This window comes from Astyanax mexicanus, chromosome 1 (assembly GCF_023375975.1).
Source record: "Astyanax mexicanus isolate ESR-SI-001 chromosome 1, AstMex3_surface, whole genome shotgun sequence".
Taxonomy (NCBI): Eukaryota; Metazoa; Chordata; class Actinopteri; order Characiformes; family Acestrorhamphidae; genus Astyanax; species Astyanax mexicanus.
The window spans coordinates 25,125,351-25,145,973 of record NC_064408.1 but is presented as its reverse complement, the minus strand read 5'-3'; the positions used below and the strand labels follow the sequence as shown (position 1 = coordinate 25,145,973).

General features: G+C 37.0%; 1 protein-coding gene across 2 annotated transcripts in view; it reads left to right on the top strand.

Moving 5' to 3' along the window:
- The window catches only part of pld2 (phospholipase D2), a 78,135-nt gene that overhangs the window by 51,538 nt on the left and 5,974 nt on the right, over nt 1-20,623 (top strand). For both annotated transcript variants that reach the window (XM_049475192.1, XM_049475187.1), the window contains exons 18-24: nt 1,463-1,567; nt 4,502-4,590; nt 4,759-4,872; nt 7,029-7,078; nt 7,175-7,309; nt 8,628-8,781; nt 17,440-17,557. In XM_049475192.1, coding sequence (XP_049331149.1) covers nt 1,463-1,567; nt 4,502-4,590; nt 4,759-4,872; nt 7,029-7,078; nt 7,175-7,309; nt 8,628-8,781; nt 17,440-17,557 — 765 coding nt within the window. The remainder of the gene's footprint in view (nt 1-1,462; nt 1,568-4,501; nt 4,591-4,758; nt 4,873-7,028; nt 7,079-7,174; nt 7,310-8,627; nt 8,782-17,439; nt 17,558-20,623) is intronic.

Below are 20,623 nucleotides of genomic sequence, written 5' to 3'. Positions count from 1 at the left end.
ACACACACAGACAGTCTGACAGTGCACACTGTATGCCTATTATTTCACATACACATACAGAATTTAATAGAGCACATTACAACAATTGTTCAGCTCATATAAATGAATAAACAAAAATAAAAATGGATATCTGATATTTTCATATCTACATCATGGTAGGGGTGGAGTGTGGATAGCATGTCCAATTGCATACCACACATTCTCAATCTGGTGTAGGTCTGACGATGCGACGAGCCTTGTAATCATAACTGTCTTCCAGTTAGGTTTCAAAATGACAGCAGTATGTGGATGAGCATTGTCCTGTTTTAATAGGGCATCGGAGTCTGCATTAAGAAAATGTAGGGCCACTGGTTGTAGGTAGGGCTGCAACTTAGTGACTGTTAACTGTTTTAGTACCGTATTTTTTGCACTATAAGGCGTACAGTATTATAAGACCTATAATCAATGAACATCTATTTTCTGGTCTATTATCATACATAAGGCACACCGGATTATAAGACGCACTATGTGACACTAGGTAGGCACTAGTAAGGGTGTCGCCAAGTTTCTTTCTAATTAGCAGGTCACGCCGCTGGGTGGTGGTGGGGGTGTTACTAAGTTAAGTAAAGCTAAGCTAAGTAAACAAAACTGTAATTTTTTAAAAAGCTGGTAAATGCTGCTGGACAGCACTACACTGAGATATGTGTTTTTTTAAACATCTTTTTTTTAATACACTTGAACTATATTTTAAATGTACTACTTTGTGTATTGAAGCACATTGTTTACACCCAAATGATACTGGGAAAAATAAATCACTTTAATGCACTTTAAACAGTATTTAATGCCACTATATATATATATATATATATATATATATATATATATAATTTTTTTTTCTCTCTATGAACACAACGTATAATTTAAAGCATATTGCTTAACAATACATTTTCTTGAAATTGCACTTTAAGTATTTTTCACCTAATTTGAACATACTTTTAATGCTCTTAAGTATACTTCATTTTCACAAGGGAAGCCACATTATATCACAATACCTGAGCCACAGTAGCTTAGCCACAATTTAAGTACATAAACCACAATATGTATTTCATAATACTTAAGTGTTATAGCACTACTCATCCACAATCAATGTGTCACAGAACTTAAATAACAATATATCACATCACAATACTTGATCTTGGCTTATTTCTTAAACCTGCTGTTAGCATGTTAACTTTAACAGCACTAATATCTACACATTTGTGTACATTCTAACGCAGCTTTAAACATAACATTGTTATCAAGACAAATTGTACATAACTGAGAGTGAAAGTGAGAGTTTATGATCGTGGTACTTTCCCCTCTCCCTGGAGAGAGTAGTGTTTCGTGTTGCTAGCACACAATGGCACATTATGCTGCCTCTTCTCCTCCCACTCCTTTTCTGTTCTCCTTCATTTCTTTTCTTTTTATTTTCTTCCTTCTAAAGGTTCTGCGCTCAGTGGATCGCTGGTCAGCAGGAACGTGTGAATGTTCCATCCTCAAAGCTTATTTGCACATCATCGAGAACAGCCAGCATTACATCTACCTAGAGGTACAACACACACACACACCGACACACACACACTGGAAAAAAAAAAGATTAATAATCAAACACAATATTGGCAGAGTAGCATGACCAACATGTTCAGAATAGACCCAGATCATGCTGTGGCACAGATATACACACAAATACAGGCCTTCCTGTGTGTGTGTGTGTGTCTGTGTCTGTCCTCATTTAACCACACACACACACACACACACACACACACGCTCACACACACACATACACACTGTTTGCTTCTGTTCGGGAGCTGTATGGCATGCTCTGTTTCTGATTCCTCATGTGACTGCATTCAGCAGCCAACATAATGATCATGTGCTGCCCACCCATTCTGTTTGTGCTCCAGGGACCTAAAGGATAAAGTCAGGCAGAAATTGCCATTGTTGTAAAAAATGACTGGAAGTTAATAGCCTCTCATGAGAGTATTTTTCATTGTGTATATTTATATGCTAATATAATAAAAATACTGGAGCCACGATATGATTTTACGATACCTAAGACATAAAAATGATATCACAATATTTGAAACCACAATATTTCACAATAAAAACCTCTATATCATAGAACTAAACCCACGATATATTACAATACCTGAGCCACAGTATGATGAAAGCAGTACTTTGTATGTATGTCACATCCATAGTATGTTTGTCATAATACTTCACTGTTATAGCACTACACATGAGCCAATATATCACAGAATAGTATGTACAGTACTTGAACCACAATATGTTATAACAATACTTGAGTCACAGTATAATATCATAGTACTGAGCCAAAATATTTCACAATATCAAAGTCACAGTACATCACATCACAGGATGTGAAGCACAATATGATATCCCCGTGTTAAGCCAAACCATATCACATCACAGTACTCGAGTAATGGTATATCACAATATTTATAGCAAAATATGATATCACAACCCATAACACATTATTGTATTCTAGTACGTGGATCATATAACAGTATGTGAGGCTTGATATATCACAGGACATTAGCCAATATATATCTCAATACTTGACCCACTATATCTCACACTACTTAAGCCAAAATGTAATTTTACTATGCTTGACACACAATGCATAACAATACTTGAGGCACAATGTGATAATACAGTACATTACCCCTTATATATCAAACTACTTAAGGCACAATGTGATATTACAATACTTTACCTATTATATATCAAACTACTTAAGGCACAATGTGATATTACAATACTTTACCTACTATATTTCACAATACCTTACCCATTACATATCACAGTACTTGAGGCACAATGTGATATTATAATACTTGACCCACTATATATCACAATACACGGGTCACAATGTGATATTACAATACTTGACCCACTATATATCACAATACTCGGGTCACAATGTGATATTACAATACTTGACCCAATATATATCACAATACCTAGGGCACAATGTGATATTACAATACTTGACCCACTATATATCACAATACTCGGGTCACAATGTGATATTACAATACTTGACCCAATATATATCACAATACCTAGGGCACAATGTGATATTACAATACTTGACCCACTATATATCACAATACTTAGGACACAATGCAATATTACAATACTTAGGGCACAATGTGATATTCCAATACTTGACTATATTTTACAAAACTTTACCCACTGTATTTCACAGTATGTGAGGCACAGTGTGGTATTATAGTACTTCCCCCAGTATATATCACAGTACTTCCCCCAGAATATATCACAGTACTTCCCCCAGTATATATCACAGTACTTCCCCCACTATATATCACAGTAATTCCCCTACTATATATCACAGTGCTTCCCCCACTATATATCACAGTACTTCCCCCACTATATATCACAGTACTTCCCCCACTATATATCACAGTACTTCCCCCACTATATATCACAGTACTTCCCCCACTATATATCACAGTACTTCCCCCACTATATATCACAGTACTTCCCCCAGAATATATCACAGTACTTCCCCCACTATATATCACAGTACTTCCCCCAGTATATATCACAGTACTTCCCCCACTATATATCACAGTAATTCCCCTACTATATATCACAGTGCTTCCCCCACTATATATCACAGTACTTCCCCCACTATATATCACAGTACTTCCCCCACTATATATCACAGTACTTCCCCCACTATATATCACAGTACTTCCCCCACTATATATCACAGTACTTCCCCCACTATATATCACATTACTTCCCCCACTATATATCACAGTACTTCCCCCAGAATATATCACAGTACTTCCCCCACTATATATCACAGTACTTCCCCCACTATATATCACAGTACTTCCCCCACTATATATCACAGTACTTCCCCCAGAATATATCACAGTACTTCCCCCACTATATATCACAGTACTTCCCCCACTATATATCACAGTACTTCCCCCACTATATATCACAGTACTTCCCCCACTATATATCACAGTAGTACTTCCCCCACTATATATCACAGTACTTCCCCCACTATTTATCACAGTACTTCCCCCACTATTTATCACAGTAATTCCCCCACTATATATCACAGTAATTCCCCCACTATATATCAGAGTACTTCCCCCACTATATATCACAGTACTTCCCCCACTATATATCACAGTACTTCCCCCACTATATATCACAGTACTTGAGGAAAAATGTAATTTTAAAATAATAGCATATATTTAAGTAATAAACAGACAATTCTATAGTTTATGTTGTGTGTGTATATACTGTACTTTTGTACTTATTGTTACCTGATAACAGTATTAAACCATAAATTAATGTTTAATTAAATACCACACATATTTAGATCTATAATATTACACCCAGAAACATTTAACCTTCATTACACCGTTATAACAGCATTATTAACAGTTGGATGTTTCTGCTTTGTCGTCCTCAGAATCAGTTCTTTATCAGTTGTGCAGATGAGAGGAGTGTTCACAACACTATTGGAGATGCCATCGTTAAGAGGATCCTGCGTGCCCACAGGTGGGTCATAGTGCGAGTGTGTGTATTTATATGCACACTCTGCACATGTACATAATATGTGTGTGTGTTTGTCTTCGTTTATACACTGTAAGTAGACCTGTAAACTTTACATTTGTCTTCTTGTATGTTTTGTGACCAAATATGCTCAATTTGTGTGTTTTAATGCAGTGAGAAAAAGAAATACCGGGTGTTTGTGGTGGTTCCTCTTCTGCCTGGGTTTGAGGGTGACATTGCTGAAGGAGGAGGCAGAGCTATACAAGCAATACTGCACTTTACCTACAGGTACACACACACACACACTAACACACACACACAGACACAGTCAAATAGTGGCTATACAGTAAGGGCCCATGCATCAAACAGTGGCAAATTGCCAAACTCTGGGTATTAAACCTACAACCCTGTCATCAAAAACACATTGCTCCTGAGTCCTGAGACACCACTTCCTGTAACACACCTGTGCAGTAACCCCTTAAGCCAGGACACCTTAAACATAAAGAATATCAGGCCCAGCGAAACAAGTAACTTAATTTGCATTTTTTTATTTCTTATATAAAAAAAGGAATCATAGGTGAATATGGATTCATTTTATTTTTTTTTAGTTTTTTTTTTTCCCTAAATTCTATATTTTTTTTATTAATTAATATTTTTAAAGAAAAAAGGTTACCTGTCCAACCTGAGACGTAAGTTTTAGGCTGCCCTGTGATGCTGATTTGGTGGCAGTTGGAAAAGAAGCGGTTGCTGACTTAACATATCAACGTATCAAACCACCTTAGTTGTGCAATCAACCAGTGAACCAACTGGGATCAAGTAAACTACACACGTATTTACAAGTTTTACTGGCAGCCCTGTTGAAACTAAACATCACTGAAAACCTGGAACCTTTCCAGCAGTGTGAAGCAGGCTACAAATATTCCTCTAAGAGATCAGTAATGACTGATCCAGAAAGAATGCAGAGGAAAAAAATCTAAGGAACCCAAACCTTTACATAAGGTCAGATAAGATAAGGTCAATCCATCATTAGAGAGAGAGAGAGAGAGAGAGAGAGAGAGAGCGAGCAGGCAAAATAGATATTGGTGGGAGAATAGCAGGGCTGAAGAATACTGTTACCCAAGGGGAACATAAAGGCTTGATTTTTGTTTGCCTTGTTAATGGAAAGAAGCATCTAACAGTAAGTGGAACACATTCTCCTTTCTGTAATAAGAATATCACTCCAGCAGATAAACATGGTGGTGGTAGACTAATGATGTAGGATTCTTTGCTGTTTCGGGGCTTGTGTGACTTGCCACTTTTGGACAGAACTATGAGTTCTGCTCTCAACCAGAAAAAGCTTGCAGAATTCTCCAGTTTCTCTGGCCATAAGAAGAGCAACACCACCCCTGAAAGGCTCGAATAAAGCAAAATAAAAGTTTTGGAAAAGTTCTTACTTGAAAACTATTAATATTCTTTGATATTTCCTTTATTGCCTAAAGGAATAATATAAGAATATACATTATTCCTTTATCATTATTGCTTATATCTTTGTGTGAGGATATATAGAGAACATCTTAATACTGTTTCAGTGGTTTGTGAACTCTTTTTCCTAAACTCTTCCCTTAAGAGAAAACATCACATCACCATCAGGTCATCATCACACCATTGTCACTATCATCATCACATTATTCCAAATAAAAATATTGTCATTTAGAGCATGTATTTGCAGAAAATGAGAAATGGCTGAAATATAAAAAAGATGCAGAGCTTTCAGACCTGAAATAATTGAAATAATACAAAGAAAACAAGTTCATATTACAAAGTTTTAAAAGTTCAGAAATCAATATTTGGTGGAATAACCCTGGTTTTTAATCACGTTTTTTCATGCATCTTGGTATGTTCTCCTCCACCAGTCTTACACACTGCTTTTGGATAACTTTATGCCACTCCTGGTGCAAAAATTCAAGCAGTTCAGCTTGGTTTAATGACTTGTGTTCATCCATCTTCCTCTTGATTATATTCCAGAGGTTTTCAATTTGGTAAAATCAGAGAAACTCATCATTTCCAAGTGGTCTCTTATTTTTTTCAAAGCCGTATGTGTATGTGATAGATAAACCACGACCAAGGTGTACAACACTGGAACTGAACAAGGTTACTCCCTTACTGACATCTTGTATTTTTTTAACAATTATAATTAGTCAGAAACAGTGCTACTTTTGTCTATCTTCACAGTGCTGCTTTGTTAGCAACATACATTTTGTTATATCTAACCATAACCATAATGGTTTACTGGAGTCATGTTATCAGCACGGCTTCTGTTGACCTAAAAGAGGCCTTGTAGTGTCCATGTCTTGAATGCTGAAATCTGTTGTGTTTGCACAACAAAGGGGACCAACTCATTGTTAGGCAGGTGGTATTCATGTTACGGCTATGTTAATGTCATCTGTGACTGTTCTGATCTTCAGGACGATGAACCGTGGAGAGTGCTCCATTTTGTCCAGACTGAAGGAACAGAGTAAGTTTCATATTTTTAATAAACTGCCCAGTAGGCCAATCAGAATAGGTCTTACAGTAATAGTCACGGCCACTGTGCTCTCTCTATGTCTCTCAGTGCAGGATGAATGGACGCAGTATATCTCTCTGTGCGGCGTGCGCACACACTCTGTGCTCGGCCAGACGCCCATCACTGAACTCATCTACGTCCACAGCAAGGCCCTGATTGCTGATGACCGCTGCTACATCATCGGTGAGAACACACCTCAGATACAGTCTTTTTTCGATCAAATTGAGCAAAGGGAAAGGAAACACAATAGACTCTGAGACTCTGCAGCCCATAATACTAACTACAGTGTGCCCAGTTCTTATCAGGCCCGTCATTAAACACCTTGTTCTCACTGAAACTTTAAAACAAGGTGCAGGGCTGTCACCTGAAGCTCTATTGAAGTATTGAAGTTCCGATCTTTACCTCCATCTTCTGGTAGAAAGTAGGAATAAAACATCTCTAAACTTCATTCATCTGAAAGTGCAACCCTGTGTCTCAGTTTAAGGACTGTGCAATAATTGTGCAGCAGAAGGGTTTTTTTTAACCCTGTTTACACCTAGTTGCTTAACGTGACTAAGTATCTTGATTGTATCCTGAATGACATTTTAGCCACATGCATTTTCACATGGTAGCACAATGTTATAGAATGTTATATGATAAAATGCCAATATTGCTAATTTTGCTTTAATATTTACTGGTGTTTTGGTTGTACTGGGAGGGGTTTCGGGTGTTGCATATGTCTTGGAGAGACATGGATGTGTTTACATTGATATAACATGTAGATCAAAAGTGTCTCCTGAAGTGATTTGAGGTATTGGTTTTCTATTGGTTTTAAATGTGTTAAGGTACTTTTCTAATTTTAGTTCAATAAAGAACACTTTTACACTGAAATGCCCAAAAATAATTGAGTACCAGTATATAAACAAGTCATGCTACTTAAAAGGACAGCTTAAACAACCATATCTGTATAGGTCTTACATGTAAGGTTGAACATTAGGCAACATGCTCATGGCAAGTCAACATGGATTTTCGTAGTTTGAGTAAGGTCTGATAGTGGGTGCCAGATGGATGGGACATTCCATTTCTGAAGCTGTGCAGATATTTAACATTCCTTGTTCCTTAATCCACAGTGTCACGTGTACCAGGAATACTTAATTAAAGTCATTATTTATGATATTTATGACGTTTATGTGTGAACATTGTACTGCTTAAAAAGTACTCAATCTGAGACGAAATGGCTCATATGGACATGAGCACAGGATCAGGATACATGGCGTTTAGATATTAATGGCTGTATGTTGAGTTATGTTTGAGGGCACAGTAAATTCACACTGTTATACTGTAGCTGCACACTGACTACTTTACATTGTCTCAAAATGTCATATCTTCATCATTGTCCCATTAAAAGATACAATCAAATATTTACAAAAATATGGGGGGCGTACTTATTTTGTGAGATACTGTATATAAAAACCTACGTAGTTTGGTGTGTAAAGTTCCTCCTGCTATTCTCTCTCCTCAGGTTCGGCTAACATTAATGACCGGAGCATGCTGGGCTCTCGGGACAGTGAGCTGGCCGTGCTGGTGGAGGACGAGGAGAGGGTTCCATCACGCATGAACGGAGAGGATTACGAGGCAGGACCCCTCGCACTCGCCCTGCGCAAGGAGTGCTTCCGGTCAGTATAACCCATAAGCTTTCATATTCTTGATTTCAAAAAATTATATTATACTTTTTTTTTTTTTTTTTAAACACTTAGATCAGATAAAATGATGCCGACTTCAGAGATAGCGCTTTTCCACCAAAAAGCAAACTGGCCCGCGTTTCCGCCATTTTAGTGGAAACGTCAAAACGTCACATCAGTGAACGTACCGGTGCTATTGGCTGATGTGGACAGAGTCGGAGAGTCAGGGTTGCACTGGTCCGCTGCTGTGGCCGAATTCAGCGCCCCAGTCATCTGATTAAGCTCATCTACTGCCCAGCATGCTGTCCAGCACATCATAAAATGCGGGTACACTCCCCCGCCCAGGTCTACTGCGTTTTAAGCTTTTTCAGCTTGTTTATCACTTGCTCTTTCATGTGAACATATCCTGCCCGAGATAAATCCGCTTCTAGCTCACCGTAGAGTTTCTCCTTCCTAGTTCTCACTTCAGGTTCATCCTGAAACTCCGGAGAACATTAAATACAGAGTAAATACTGTGTTTCCTCAGCAGAACACTGTGCATTCTCAGACACGCCCACAGCTGTCGTCACGGTTCGTGCTGAGGAACCTAGTATTCTTTGGTTCCCGCTGCGAACGAACGTTCTTTTGTTGGTGGAAACACGGCGAAAGGTTAAAAAAATTTGGTTCGCGAACCAGAACGGTGCCGGTTAAGAGTGCTTTCTCCAAAATCCAGTGTCATAGGTTTAAATCTTAACAGAGCAAAACTATTTCTTTTAGTTTATAGTTTTAGGGCGTTTTCACAACAGCACAATTTGGTTCAGTTAAAACGGACTCTGGTTTATTTGTACCCTTAGTGCGATTCGATTGAGCAGGTGTGAAAACGCTATTCACACTCTGGTGAGGATCAACTCAACTCAAGACCGAGAGGAGGTGGTCTCGGTCCGGTTGTGGGGAGAACGTGATCCAGTCTTGATCCGACCAAGCTATTAAAAAAATAATTCCTTTCCTTGCGCTACAATACAGATAAGGAGCAATTTAATCTGATATATTAGCCAGATAATGCTAATTACCACAGCTGTGAACAAAACGCTGTCTGTACTCCATGCTGTTTACATGCGCAGTCTGTGCTGCATTCACTAGTTGCTGCCACTACTTTGTTTATTGCGTGTTCATCTGCAATGCACATCTGGTTTAAAAAAAAAACAGTGTGTTTAAATGCAAAGCATTTCAGCGTTCAATATTAAAGCAGGTGTACGCTGCACAGATATGCGCGCTGGAGCACAGAATCTTCCCACTATATTTACTTTCTTACTCCTGCACCAGACAGCTCTGACCAAGCAGAGGAGACAATGTGCTCGCAGGGTTTATTGGTGCGTATTTTGTTGCGTTTAGGTTATGCCTGTGTGAAACCAAACCAAACTAATAGAGAAAACGCTTCAACTAAACAAACTCATCAACTGATTTGAACCAGAGAAACTATAGGTGTGTAAACACAATAAAATGGACAAGTTGCACCTCGACCGGAAGCTTTTGGAAGCCGAATCATCTTTTTAGTTGGATATTTGACCACTCTTCTCACCAGAATTAGAGTAGAACTAGAGTATAGTTAAATGTTTAAGGTTCCTGGCACAGATCCACATTTTATGAATAGTCCACATATTTCTGATTGAGGAGTTGAGGTCAGGACTTTGGGATTTGGAAATGCCATTGTGACAGCTTAATGTTTGCCTGCTTTATCCAGTCCAAAAACACTTTTGATGTGTGTTTGGACTCATTGTTCTGTAGAAACACCCAAAAGATTCAACTGATTTACTGATGGTTTGTGGTTTTGCTGAAGAATTCTGAGATAGTCCTTGCAGCAAAACAGCCCAGAGCAGTTCACGGACAAAGTGGGGTTTTACTATGTGGTGTAGATATTCACTGTTGCTGGTACATACATTTATTGGAGGATTTCAAGTCAGTGTTTGCTTCTATTGTACAATATTTGTGTTGATTTTTATCACTTTAATCGAGTCCTCCCTATTGGTCTACCTATGTATCATTGAGCAAGAGTTTTTTTTTGTCAAATCAAATCATTTAATTTTTACATGACTGTTACACAGGTGTGTACAGGTGAGTACAAAACTAATGTTCCAGGTCCCGTACAGTAGTAAAACAAAGGAAATAAAGACTCTTACACACCACTTACACTATACATACATTATTGGACTGTATAAGATATTAATATTGGAATATTAATATAGAGTGCAAGCAAGATTAATATTCTGAAATGTCCAAATCATTGACTGTTACACACAGCATTGAAGCCTGTCAGACCCTGTTCAGTCCTTCTGTTGTGTCTAATACTTTAATACTGGCTTTGAAAAAGGGTAGTTTGCCCTTATTTTCCCCACTTTGAGCACTGCCTCAGTACATGGTGCTACCACCATCGTGCTTAACATTTTTCAACATTTACTTTGAAGGAACGCATTATTATTAAATATATATATTTTGTAATTTCAATTGTACATGTATCTATTTTTATTCATATTTAGCAAGCTATTTAAATGTATCTGAGGTTTCCTTAAGGTTAAGAAAACAAAAATTGACAATAGTGACATCACAACCTTGATACTGTTTTTTATTTTCAATGGACTGAAGAAACTTGCTGGATGTTCAGCAAATAATAATATTAATATTTATTTAATATTTAATGAATATTTCTCATATAGTCTCTATTCTTAGTGAGGGTAAAGGTTAAGCTGTCATGGTAAGATATCAAGCTAATTAAAATCATTTTTTGAAAGTTATGATGATCAAAAGGCACAGAATTTTCAATAATTGTGATAATAACCCAAAAAAAGAAAACGTATGTGTAGGAAAATGTATTGGCGTAATAGTGTGTGTGTGAGTGTTTGAGTGAGAGAGTGAGAGAGAGAGAGAGAGAGAAAGAGAGAGAGAGAGACTGTAACCATCTGTAAGGCAGCATCATACTGTAGGTATTTGCCTGAAACTTGCAAAGAAAGATTAACGGGACACACACACACACACACACAAATACACACAAATACACACAAATACAGATCCACATGAACAGTGTTGTCAATCCCTGGATTTGGGGGATAAGACCCTAACAGCTCCTGGCTGAGTGAGTTGGTGAGTGTGTGTGTGTGTGTGTGCATGGTGTAGCTTTGAAGAGGCTGTAGAGCTGCTGTTTTAATCCAGCACGAAGCTAACAGTTCTCTAAATGCTCAGGAGACGATGCAGGCTGACCCAGTGAGTGGGCAGTGAGTGGGTGTAGGATTATCACAGTCAGCGAGGAGGAGAACATTGTACCTGCTTATTACCCACGATTTCACACTCCTGATTTAACTTCAACACACAGCTTTTCACTGTGCCAACAGCTTTGCTGCGCAGCCTTCCTTTCCTTTTGTTTACCAGGACACATTTGTTGTATTTTTAATACGGTCATGTGAAATAATTACGACACGCCATTAAAAACCTTTTGTGGAGTGGAGACAGGTTCCTCCAAAATCCTCTGTAACCATGTTCTAATCATCTGCAGCTGATGTGCCGCAACTGATATTATACGTGTTTTATATGTTCATGAATGCATTCCAGCTACTTTAGGTTATGCACACATCGCAGACGCAGATCACACAGCTTGTCTAGACCCTACATAGATATAAAGTACAGATAAACGTGAATCTATTGGTACCATGCCAGGCATAGGCTAGAGGAGTATAGACATATTATACATTAAAATACCACAGAAGCCTTATAAATTAATTGTAATACTTAGGTCTGCCTTGATTAGTCGATACACTCTACAATGTCGATTACACAAATATGTCGACTCTAAATGTTCATTGCTGATTAATCGTTAATTAACACAACAGTTTACATATTTCCTCACTTAATAGCAGCACTTTCCACAGATTTCCTAAGGGCAATATGTTGGACATTTGCAGGGTATTAAAATCCCATATTTAGCGAATTCATTGTTGACTAATCAACTAATCGGAAAAAAATCGCCAGATTAGTCGATTACCAAAATAATAATTAGTTACAGCAGTGGTGTGGGGGTGGGTGGGGGTTTGTGGGGGGCGGATGGTTTGCAGAAGGGGTACCCACTATATTCACTGCACGCCACTGAGTTACAGCCATAATAATACTGTTTCAGATGTTTCATAATTTAGTGACATCACTTTATTTTTTTTTTCTTTATTTCGAGATCCCATTGTTTTTTGGAGACTTATTAGATTATTCTGACATTTGCATGGAGTTTTTTTTTTTCCCATATTTTCAAGTTATACTTTTTATTGGTTGGATGATTAGTTGATGCTTCTCATCTTCTCCAAGACATTTATTGATGCTGAGGTCTGGACTCTGGGGTGGTCAGTTCATTCCAGCACCTTCAGTAGTTTGATTAGTAGCTAGATCTTCTTTTATTGTCTGTTTGCATTTCTGAGTACAAGTTTCATGAGTTCTGCATTCTTTCAGACCCACAGTGTTCAGCTGCATAGCAGCTAGTTTTATTATTAATCATTAGCGTGCGTGTGTGCATGCATGCGTGTGAAGGTTTTGTACCTCATCCATCTAACTTCCTCTTGTGTGTGTGTGTATATGTGTGTGTGTGTGTGTGTGTGTGTGTGTGTGTGTGGCACGCTGTGTTCCTTCCTGTCAGCTAGCAGCACATCTCTGAGTTGCTATGGGAAACGGTGAGAGGCTGGCAGTGGAGCACATGTCTACAACACCTTTCAGAGCATGAGGGGAACTCAGCTGGGTTAAGGAGGTCACCTTGTGTGTTAGTGTGTGTTTGTGTGTGTGTGTGCAGAATGGCAGTTTCAGTGGTGGGGTTGGTGGGTAATTAGACAGTTTGTTAGTGTTGTTGTGGTAAATTATATTCTAGTACAGATTTCTTAGTGTGGGTATGATGTGTATCAGTACTGAACAGATTACACCAGCTGCAGAGCGGCAGTAACAACACTCACCAGCAGTGTACAGTTTGTACTGTTCAATTCCCAGTGTGTACAGTTTAAAAGTAGAAGCTGCACAAACAACCCGCTTTGAATGAATTGTTTCTATGATATCATAAACTCAAAACATATTTACATACAATCCAAATGTCCTCTATTTCACATTCCTATTAATTTCTATTTTAATAAGATGTTTTCCTTACAAATAATGTTACAAATACCTTTTCAATAGGGGTGTGACGAGATCTCATGGCACGAGATTAAAATGTGACGATAATTCTCGTCAAGCCTAAACCTGTCTCGCGGGGAAAAAAAACAGTTTAGTGTGGACTTTTTAAGAGGGATCTGGCAATCCCTCTGCTAGCGATAGCAGCGAATGTGGTGGCTGAGCAGTGAGAGCAGCTCTCAGCAGAAGAGGAAAATTCGGGCATTTGCATAGAAGATGCTTCTGCTACTTTTAAGTTGTATGTCTGGCTGCATTTTGGCTCCAGTGGAAACAATACGGTAACGGTAACAGAGTGACCAACAAGAAACAAACCATATGTAAATACTGTAAGTAAATCGTACACGTGACTGTTTCATAGGCAGTTGTACTAATCCCATAGCTCTGTACTGTATTAAAAATGTTCTGTCTCTGTTTGCACTTCAAGCATAGTCTTAATATGACTGGTTATGGTTATGCATAGTTAAATTACAAGAAATTAAGGAGAAAAAACACAAACCATAGGCTTACTATGACTGGTTGTGGTTTGCACTTATTGTTTGCACTATATAAGACCTATAAGACCTAGAAAAGTTTTATTTTTAGATTCTATTCTTATTTCTATTACTTATAAAATCAATGTGTGAGAAAAACCAGTCTGTTAACCAGTCTGTTTTTTTTTTATTTCATTTTATTTTTAAATCTTGTCTTGTATCTCGTCTCGTGATATGTAAGTGTCTTGTCACACCCCTACTTTTCAACATAATTTTTAAGTATTTATTAGCATTATACATATCACAACACAACAGTGCCGGCAAAACCAGTAAGCCGATTGGCTATTTTTGTTAAAGAGTGGGATTTAAACCGTAAACTGGTGTGATGATTAGTGTTAGAAGGACTCTCATTCATATTGCAGTCAGTGGCTGGTCTCCTCATTAATAATATCGGTAACATTTTACATGAAATGTGCATTAATTAATAGCACTTACAACAGAATGTCTCCGTTAAATTCTAATTAGCATAAAATAAGACATTATTAATCATTGCAAATGTTTTAAAAAATGTCTCAATTCATCATTTACAACATTGTTAAGCACTGAAATTCAGTTTTTTGTAATGTCTAACTAGTTTCAATGAATAATTTGTTGAGACATTATTCACCCATTTAGCAGAGTTTATTACGGTCATATGTACTCTTGTGTCTTAATGCATCTTTTTGGTAAAGAACATTTACATGAAATAACTGCTATCTGAATGAAGTGCAATATCCTGCTGTATATTAACAGGTAAAAAAGGTTGGTTATGTTTGAGTGAATATGAAAAAGTTTGGTACATAACACAACATAGTAAAGCTCAGGGACAAAAACACATACATAAATATGCAAAAAAATATTTATTGGTATCACTTTAAAATAAGACTAGCTTTACAAAGGGTTTATAAATGGTTTGCAATTAGTTCATAAAATCATTAATAATCAGTTATAACACACATGTAGAAAGGGCAACAATATGGATGGCTGTGGGTTCACTATTTGGCAAACAACAGGTCATTGTTGCCCTTTTTACGTATGTGTTATAACTGATTATTAATGATTTTTTTAAGGCATTTAAAACCTAATAAGTAACCATTAATAAACTAATTGTAAACTATTTATAAACCCTTTATAAAGGTAGTCTTATTTTAAAGTGGTACCGAAAATTTAATTGTAAAATCATGTTGCATGATATGTATAAATACAAACCCCTGTACATATCCCAATCTTCTGATGTTATTAATGTTAGGTAATGTGCTCAGTTGTATTCATGAGTATTCTAAGCTTCATTTGGATTTTTCCCCCTTTCAGTCGCAGCATCTCTGCAAACGAGCAGATTTATACGATTTACACCAATATCAGCTTCCCCATACCCCTCACCTTAGAGCATTTACCTTTCTGTAGAAGAGCTGACTCAGTGTGGTTAGAGGAGCCTTTCCCTCAGTAATGAGCTTACTGAAAAGATTTAGCTGCTGCAGAACTGTATATTTCTGTAAGCCTCAGCCACACATGGAGCGCTCATAATTCTGAGGATATTCAAAACATAAACTCAATTTTGTTTTCAAATTTATTCATTGTGTGTTATCTTATATTGGCTTCATCAACTTATTTAATTACAATTCATGTCTGCTGGTTTGTTGTTTACTATGAAAATTAGGTACCACTTTAAAATAAGATTTCATTTATAAAGGGTTTATAAATGGTTTACAATTAGTTTATTAATGGCTGCCAATTAGGCTGTAAATGCCTTAAAATCATTAATAATCAGTTATAACACATACATAGAAATGTACATAGACCTGTTGTTTGCCAAATAGTGAACCCACAGCCATCTATATTGTTGCTCTTTCTACGCATGTGTTATAAATGATTATTCATGATTTTAATGTTAAGGCATTTACAACCTAATTAGTAACCATTAATAAACTAATTGTAAACCATTTAACAACCCTTTATAAAGGTAGTCTTATTTTAAAGTGCAATGGCGTGCAGTGACATGTGAGTAAAAGCCATTTTAAAAAGCTTTGATTGGTCAGTACCGCTGTCAGTCAGATAAGAGTCCTGTAGCAACTGAAAAATACAGACTAATGCTTTGAATTAGTTGCTGTTTTTTAGTTAATTTAGTCAATTAGTTAATTTATAAAATAAGTCCATACACTTACAATAACTATAATATATATTTCTTGATTAAAAAGTATGTAATTATTTACATGCACTTATTGTCACCCCTTCTCTGAAGGGTTAGAAGGGCCTCACTGCACACCACTGTTAAAGTGGTACCGAAAATGAAGTGTATGTATTTGATTGTAGTTCATTCTTTACTTAATATATTTTTGTCTTAAGAAGTAAATTAGATTAATTATTTAAGTTTTTAAATGAACATTCGAAACATTTTTTATAATTGTCTTCTAGAAAGTTTAGCTTTAGCAAAACAAAACTGGAGCATCTCACTCTTAAAGGAACAGTTTTCTGTATGAGATATTGTTGTGTACTTTTGTATAATAGGCTCCAGACTAAAATTCAGACTTTGAGATGGATGTTTTCCATTTTATAGCCATAAAACATGCCTTTGCTCATTTATTTACATTTAGAACATTCTTGTATGGATGAGATGATGGCAGACACTAGCACATTCAATTTTTGAATATAGCCTTTTTAGTCCACTTAAAAGTGAGGCTTTGTGTTAGTATGTTCTATTTTAGGGCCTTTGAAATTAAGAAAATAGTGTTAAGTATGACAACAATTTAGCTATAGGAGAAAATAGCTCCTAGAGTAAAGAGACTAAGGATTTAATAAACCTTGATTCAGAAAGAAGCTCTGCTGTCCACTTATGTCCACAGCTTTACAGTCCACCCTTCAAAATACCTAGCTCAAAAACATTTCCTTAAATTTGTCCTGATTTCAAGTAATGGAACAAATCTGATTTTTGTTTAGTACTGATTGTAAAATGTTCTCGCTCTTTTTTTCTCTTCTTTTTCAGAGTTTTGCTGGGAGCGGATTCTGACCCATCCATCGACATTGATGATCCAGTTAGTGATGATTTCTTCAACAATGTCTGGAACAAAACTGCCCAATCAAATGCTTTCATCTATGAAATGGTATGAAAAGTCCATCCAAAAAAATCCTCCCATAAAGTTCCATGAGTGTGTGTTTTTGTTGTGCCCATTTCACCTTATAAACAGCTCTGGGAAAAAAATAGGTGACCACCATAAATTTTGAGTTTCTTTGATTTTACCAAATTGAAAACATCTGCAATATAATCAAGAGCTGAACTGCTTGAATTTTTGCACCAGGAGTAAAGGCATAAAGTTATCTAAAAGCAGTGTGTAAGACTGGTGGAGGAAAACATGCCAAGGTGCATTAAAAAACTGTGATTAAAAACCAGGGTTATTCCACCAAACATAGATTTCTGAACTCTTAAAACTTTAAAAATATGAACACGTTTTCTTTGCATTATTTTAGGTCTGAAAGCTCTGCATCTTTTTTGTTATTTCAGCCATTACTCATTTTCTGCAAATAAATGCAGAAAAAAATTGGAATCTAGGAGAAATGTCGTCCGTAGTTTATAGAATAAAACAACATTGTTTATTTTACTCAAATATAAACCTATAAATAGCAAAATCAGAGAAACTGATTCAGAAACTAAAGTGGTCTGTTAATTTTTTTCCAGAGCTGTATACTGTAAATATGTGGGGTTGCCACCTGTCCAGGATTTTCCTGGCTTGTCTTGGATTTAGATTTAAATCCTTTTCCTTGACAAGGTCATTGACATGGGCTTTTTGTGGGGGGGGCCTTAAAGAAGCATTTTCGCTTACCTACTTGATTGACTGATGAGATTTGTTAAAAAGCACATGCGCCTGATTTTTGTGACAAAGCTGCACAGAGGAAGGGTAACATTAGGTTGGCTAAAGCCAAGCTGTTTAGTGTGGGTGTGGGTGTGGGTGTGTGTGTGTGTTTGTGCCTTTGCTTTAAATATTGTGAAATAGTATGAAGCGATATGAATGCGCTTGTCAAACCCAGCAGTTTTAGTATTCCTTAGTTTAAAATTCCTGACTTGCCAACATATTCAAGATCTGCTAAAAGTAGCTTATGTTATCTTGATGCTACCTTAAGTACCCAGGTTTTTGACTATTCAAACTTAAAAGCTTAAAAAAGGCGGCTAGGGCTGAGACTTGCTTTTCTTTTTTGCTAGTAGAATTAAGCTGTTCCACACACAATAGCCCTGCTGTTACATTGTTACATTAGCCTGATGCTACCTGAAGTACCCTGGTGGCCCTAGTTTTGAAAAAAGTGGTTTTTTTAAGCCATTACACCTTCAGTAGCCTTGCTCTATATTTATAGAGCTGACGCAGCATTACATTCGCTTGATGCTACCTGAAGTCCCTCAGTTTGCAACTGTATTCAAACTTTGCTAAATGAAAGAGGATGAAGCTGAGACTTGTCACTTTTCTGCTAATAGAATTAAGCTGTTCAACCTTAAATAGCCCTGCCATTAGTCAGTAGAGCCAATGCACCATTAAGTTAGCTTGATGCTACCTAAAGTCCCCTGGTTTGCAACTGTATTAAAACTCTGCTGAATTTAAACTGTTTTACTAGCAGAGTAAAGCTGTTCCACCTTAAATGGCCCTGGCCTCATAGAACAATTAATTGAATGTATTGTGCATCTCCAAGGGCTGTTTAAAAAAAACTGTAAAAAGCCCATTGCTGAAATTCCAGAAACACCTGTATGACAAATGTGATGCTGCTGATGGCAGCCTGGCAAATCTAAGCTTGTCTAATCTTGTTAACGTTTGTTTAAATTTCTGTTCAGTCAGTTTGGTTGTTGTTATGCCTAATTGCATAGACAGCAGATTGATGCTTTTTCCTATGTAAATTTCTAAAGATCAAACAGAGCACTAAGTAAAAATAAAATAAAATAAAATAATGTTGCATTTTTTGTAATTTTGCCAAATTAGTTCTCTTCCTCAAAACAAAGTGTTTCAGTACCCAAGCAAATTATGGCATTTCTTTTAAACTTCAAACTGCTTTTTAACTTTAAACCATTTATAAATTGATTTTATTCAATCAAACCATGGGTTTACAAATAACGAGTTTGATTGTTTCAGATAATTCTCAGTAATTAACAGTTTTTTCTGAAAATTTAGCTATTGTTGATGTGTTTTAGACTTTAGGCCACATTGCAGCATGATTACTGAGAATATTAGGTTCTGTAGTATAAGTAACTTCTGTCTTTCTTGGATTGCAGTGTGCCCATTTCTACCTATGCCCTAAATTTTAGAGCACTGTCACACCTAAAAGACCAGACCAAAGTCTGAGCCAAGGTTTATGTATTTGTTGCGTTTAATCATTTTTTCGTCCAGTTAGTTTTGGTTTCACATTGCAGTTTAGAGGCTAAGTGCACTAAAGGATTCACTAAAGAATCATTCATCCTGTTGTCACCACCTACGTAGGCTGTCTGCCTATAACCGACACTGATTGGTTTGTTCTGTGACTGACATTGACGAGTTGCCTTTCCAGGTGTTTTGCTGAATTATGCCTCCCTGCCAGAATCTGACTCACTTCAAGTGTACATGCGTCACGCAGCAGAATGAGCAGGACAGATTACCCTCGGATTCCTTTTATTTTTGTTCGTAAATAAGTGTTGATCCACAGATACAGGAATCACCAGCAGATTCTTTTGCACCAATACTGCTGTGTGATGCATGTGCATGCACGTAAAGGGGAGTCAAAAGTACCCTCAGCACAAAATCAAGCTTATGATTTCCATAAGCTTGTTCCATAAGCATTGAGCTGATGTAGGAAGCCTGCTGACCTGAGCAGTTCTCTCCACATCACTGTCTCTGCTTTATAAGCCGTTAAACATTTGAAGGCCAGTACACTTCAGTATGTTCTCTAAAGTTCACTGCAATAGTTTATGGAGAGCAATTACCTCAGTAATTATCTATTAGTGGGAGTTAGGTGGCTAAATAAAGAAACTGCTATTTTAGTGTGTGAAGGTGGACAGATTTAACCATTTGAGCAGACTCACCAGGAACAGATGGTGCACCATGCTGGATGGACACACTCTACTGTTTTCTTTCTTTCCTTTTATGTCACAGAACGACCTTGCACACCCGTTAAACTCTATTGAACTAAGTGTAAAAACTGCCACATGCTGGATGTCT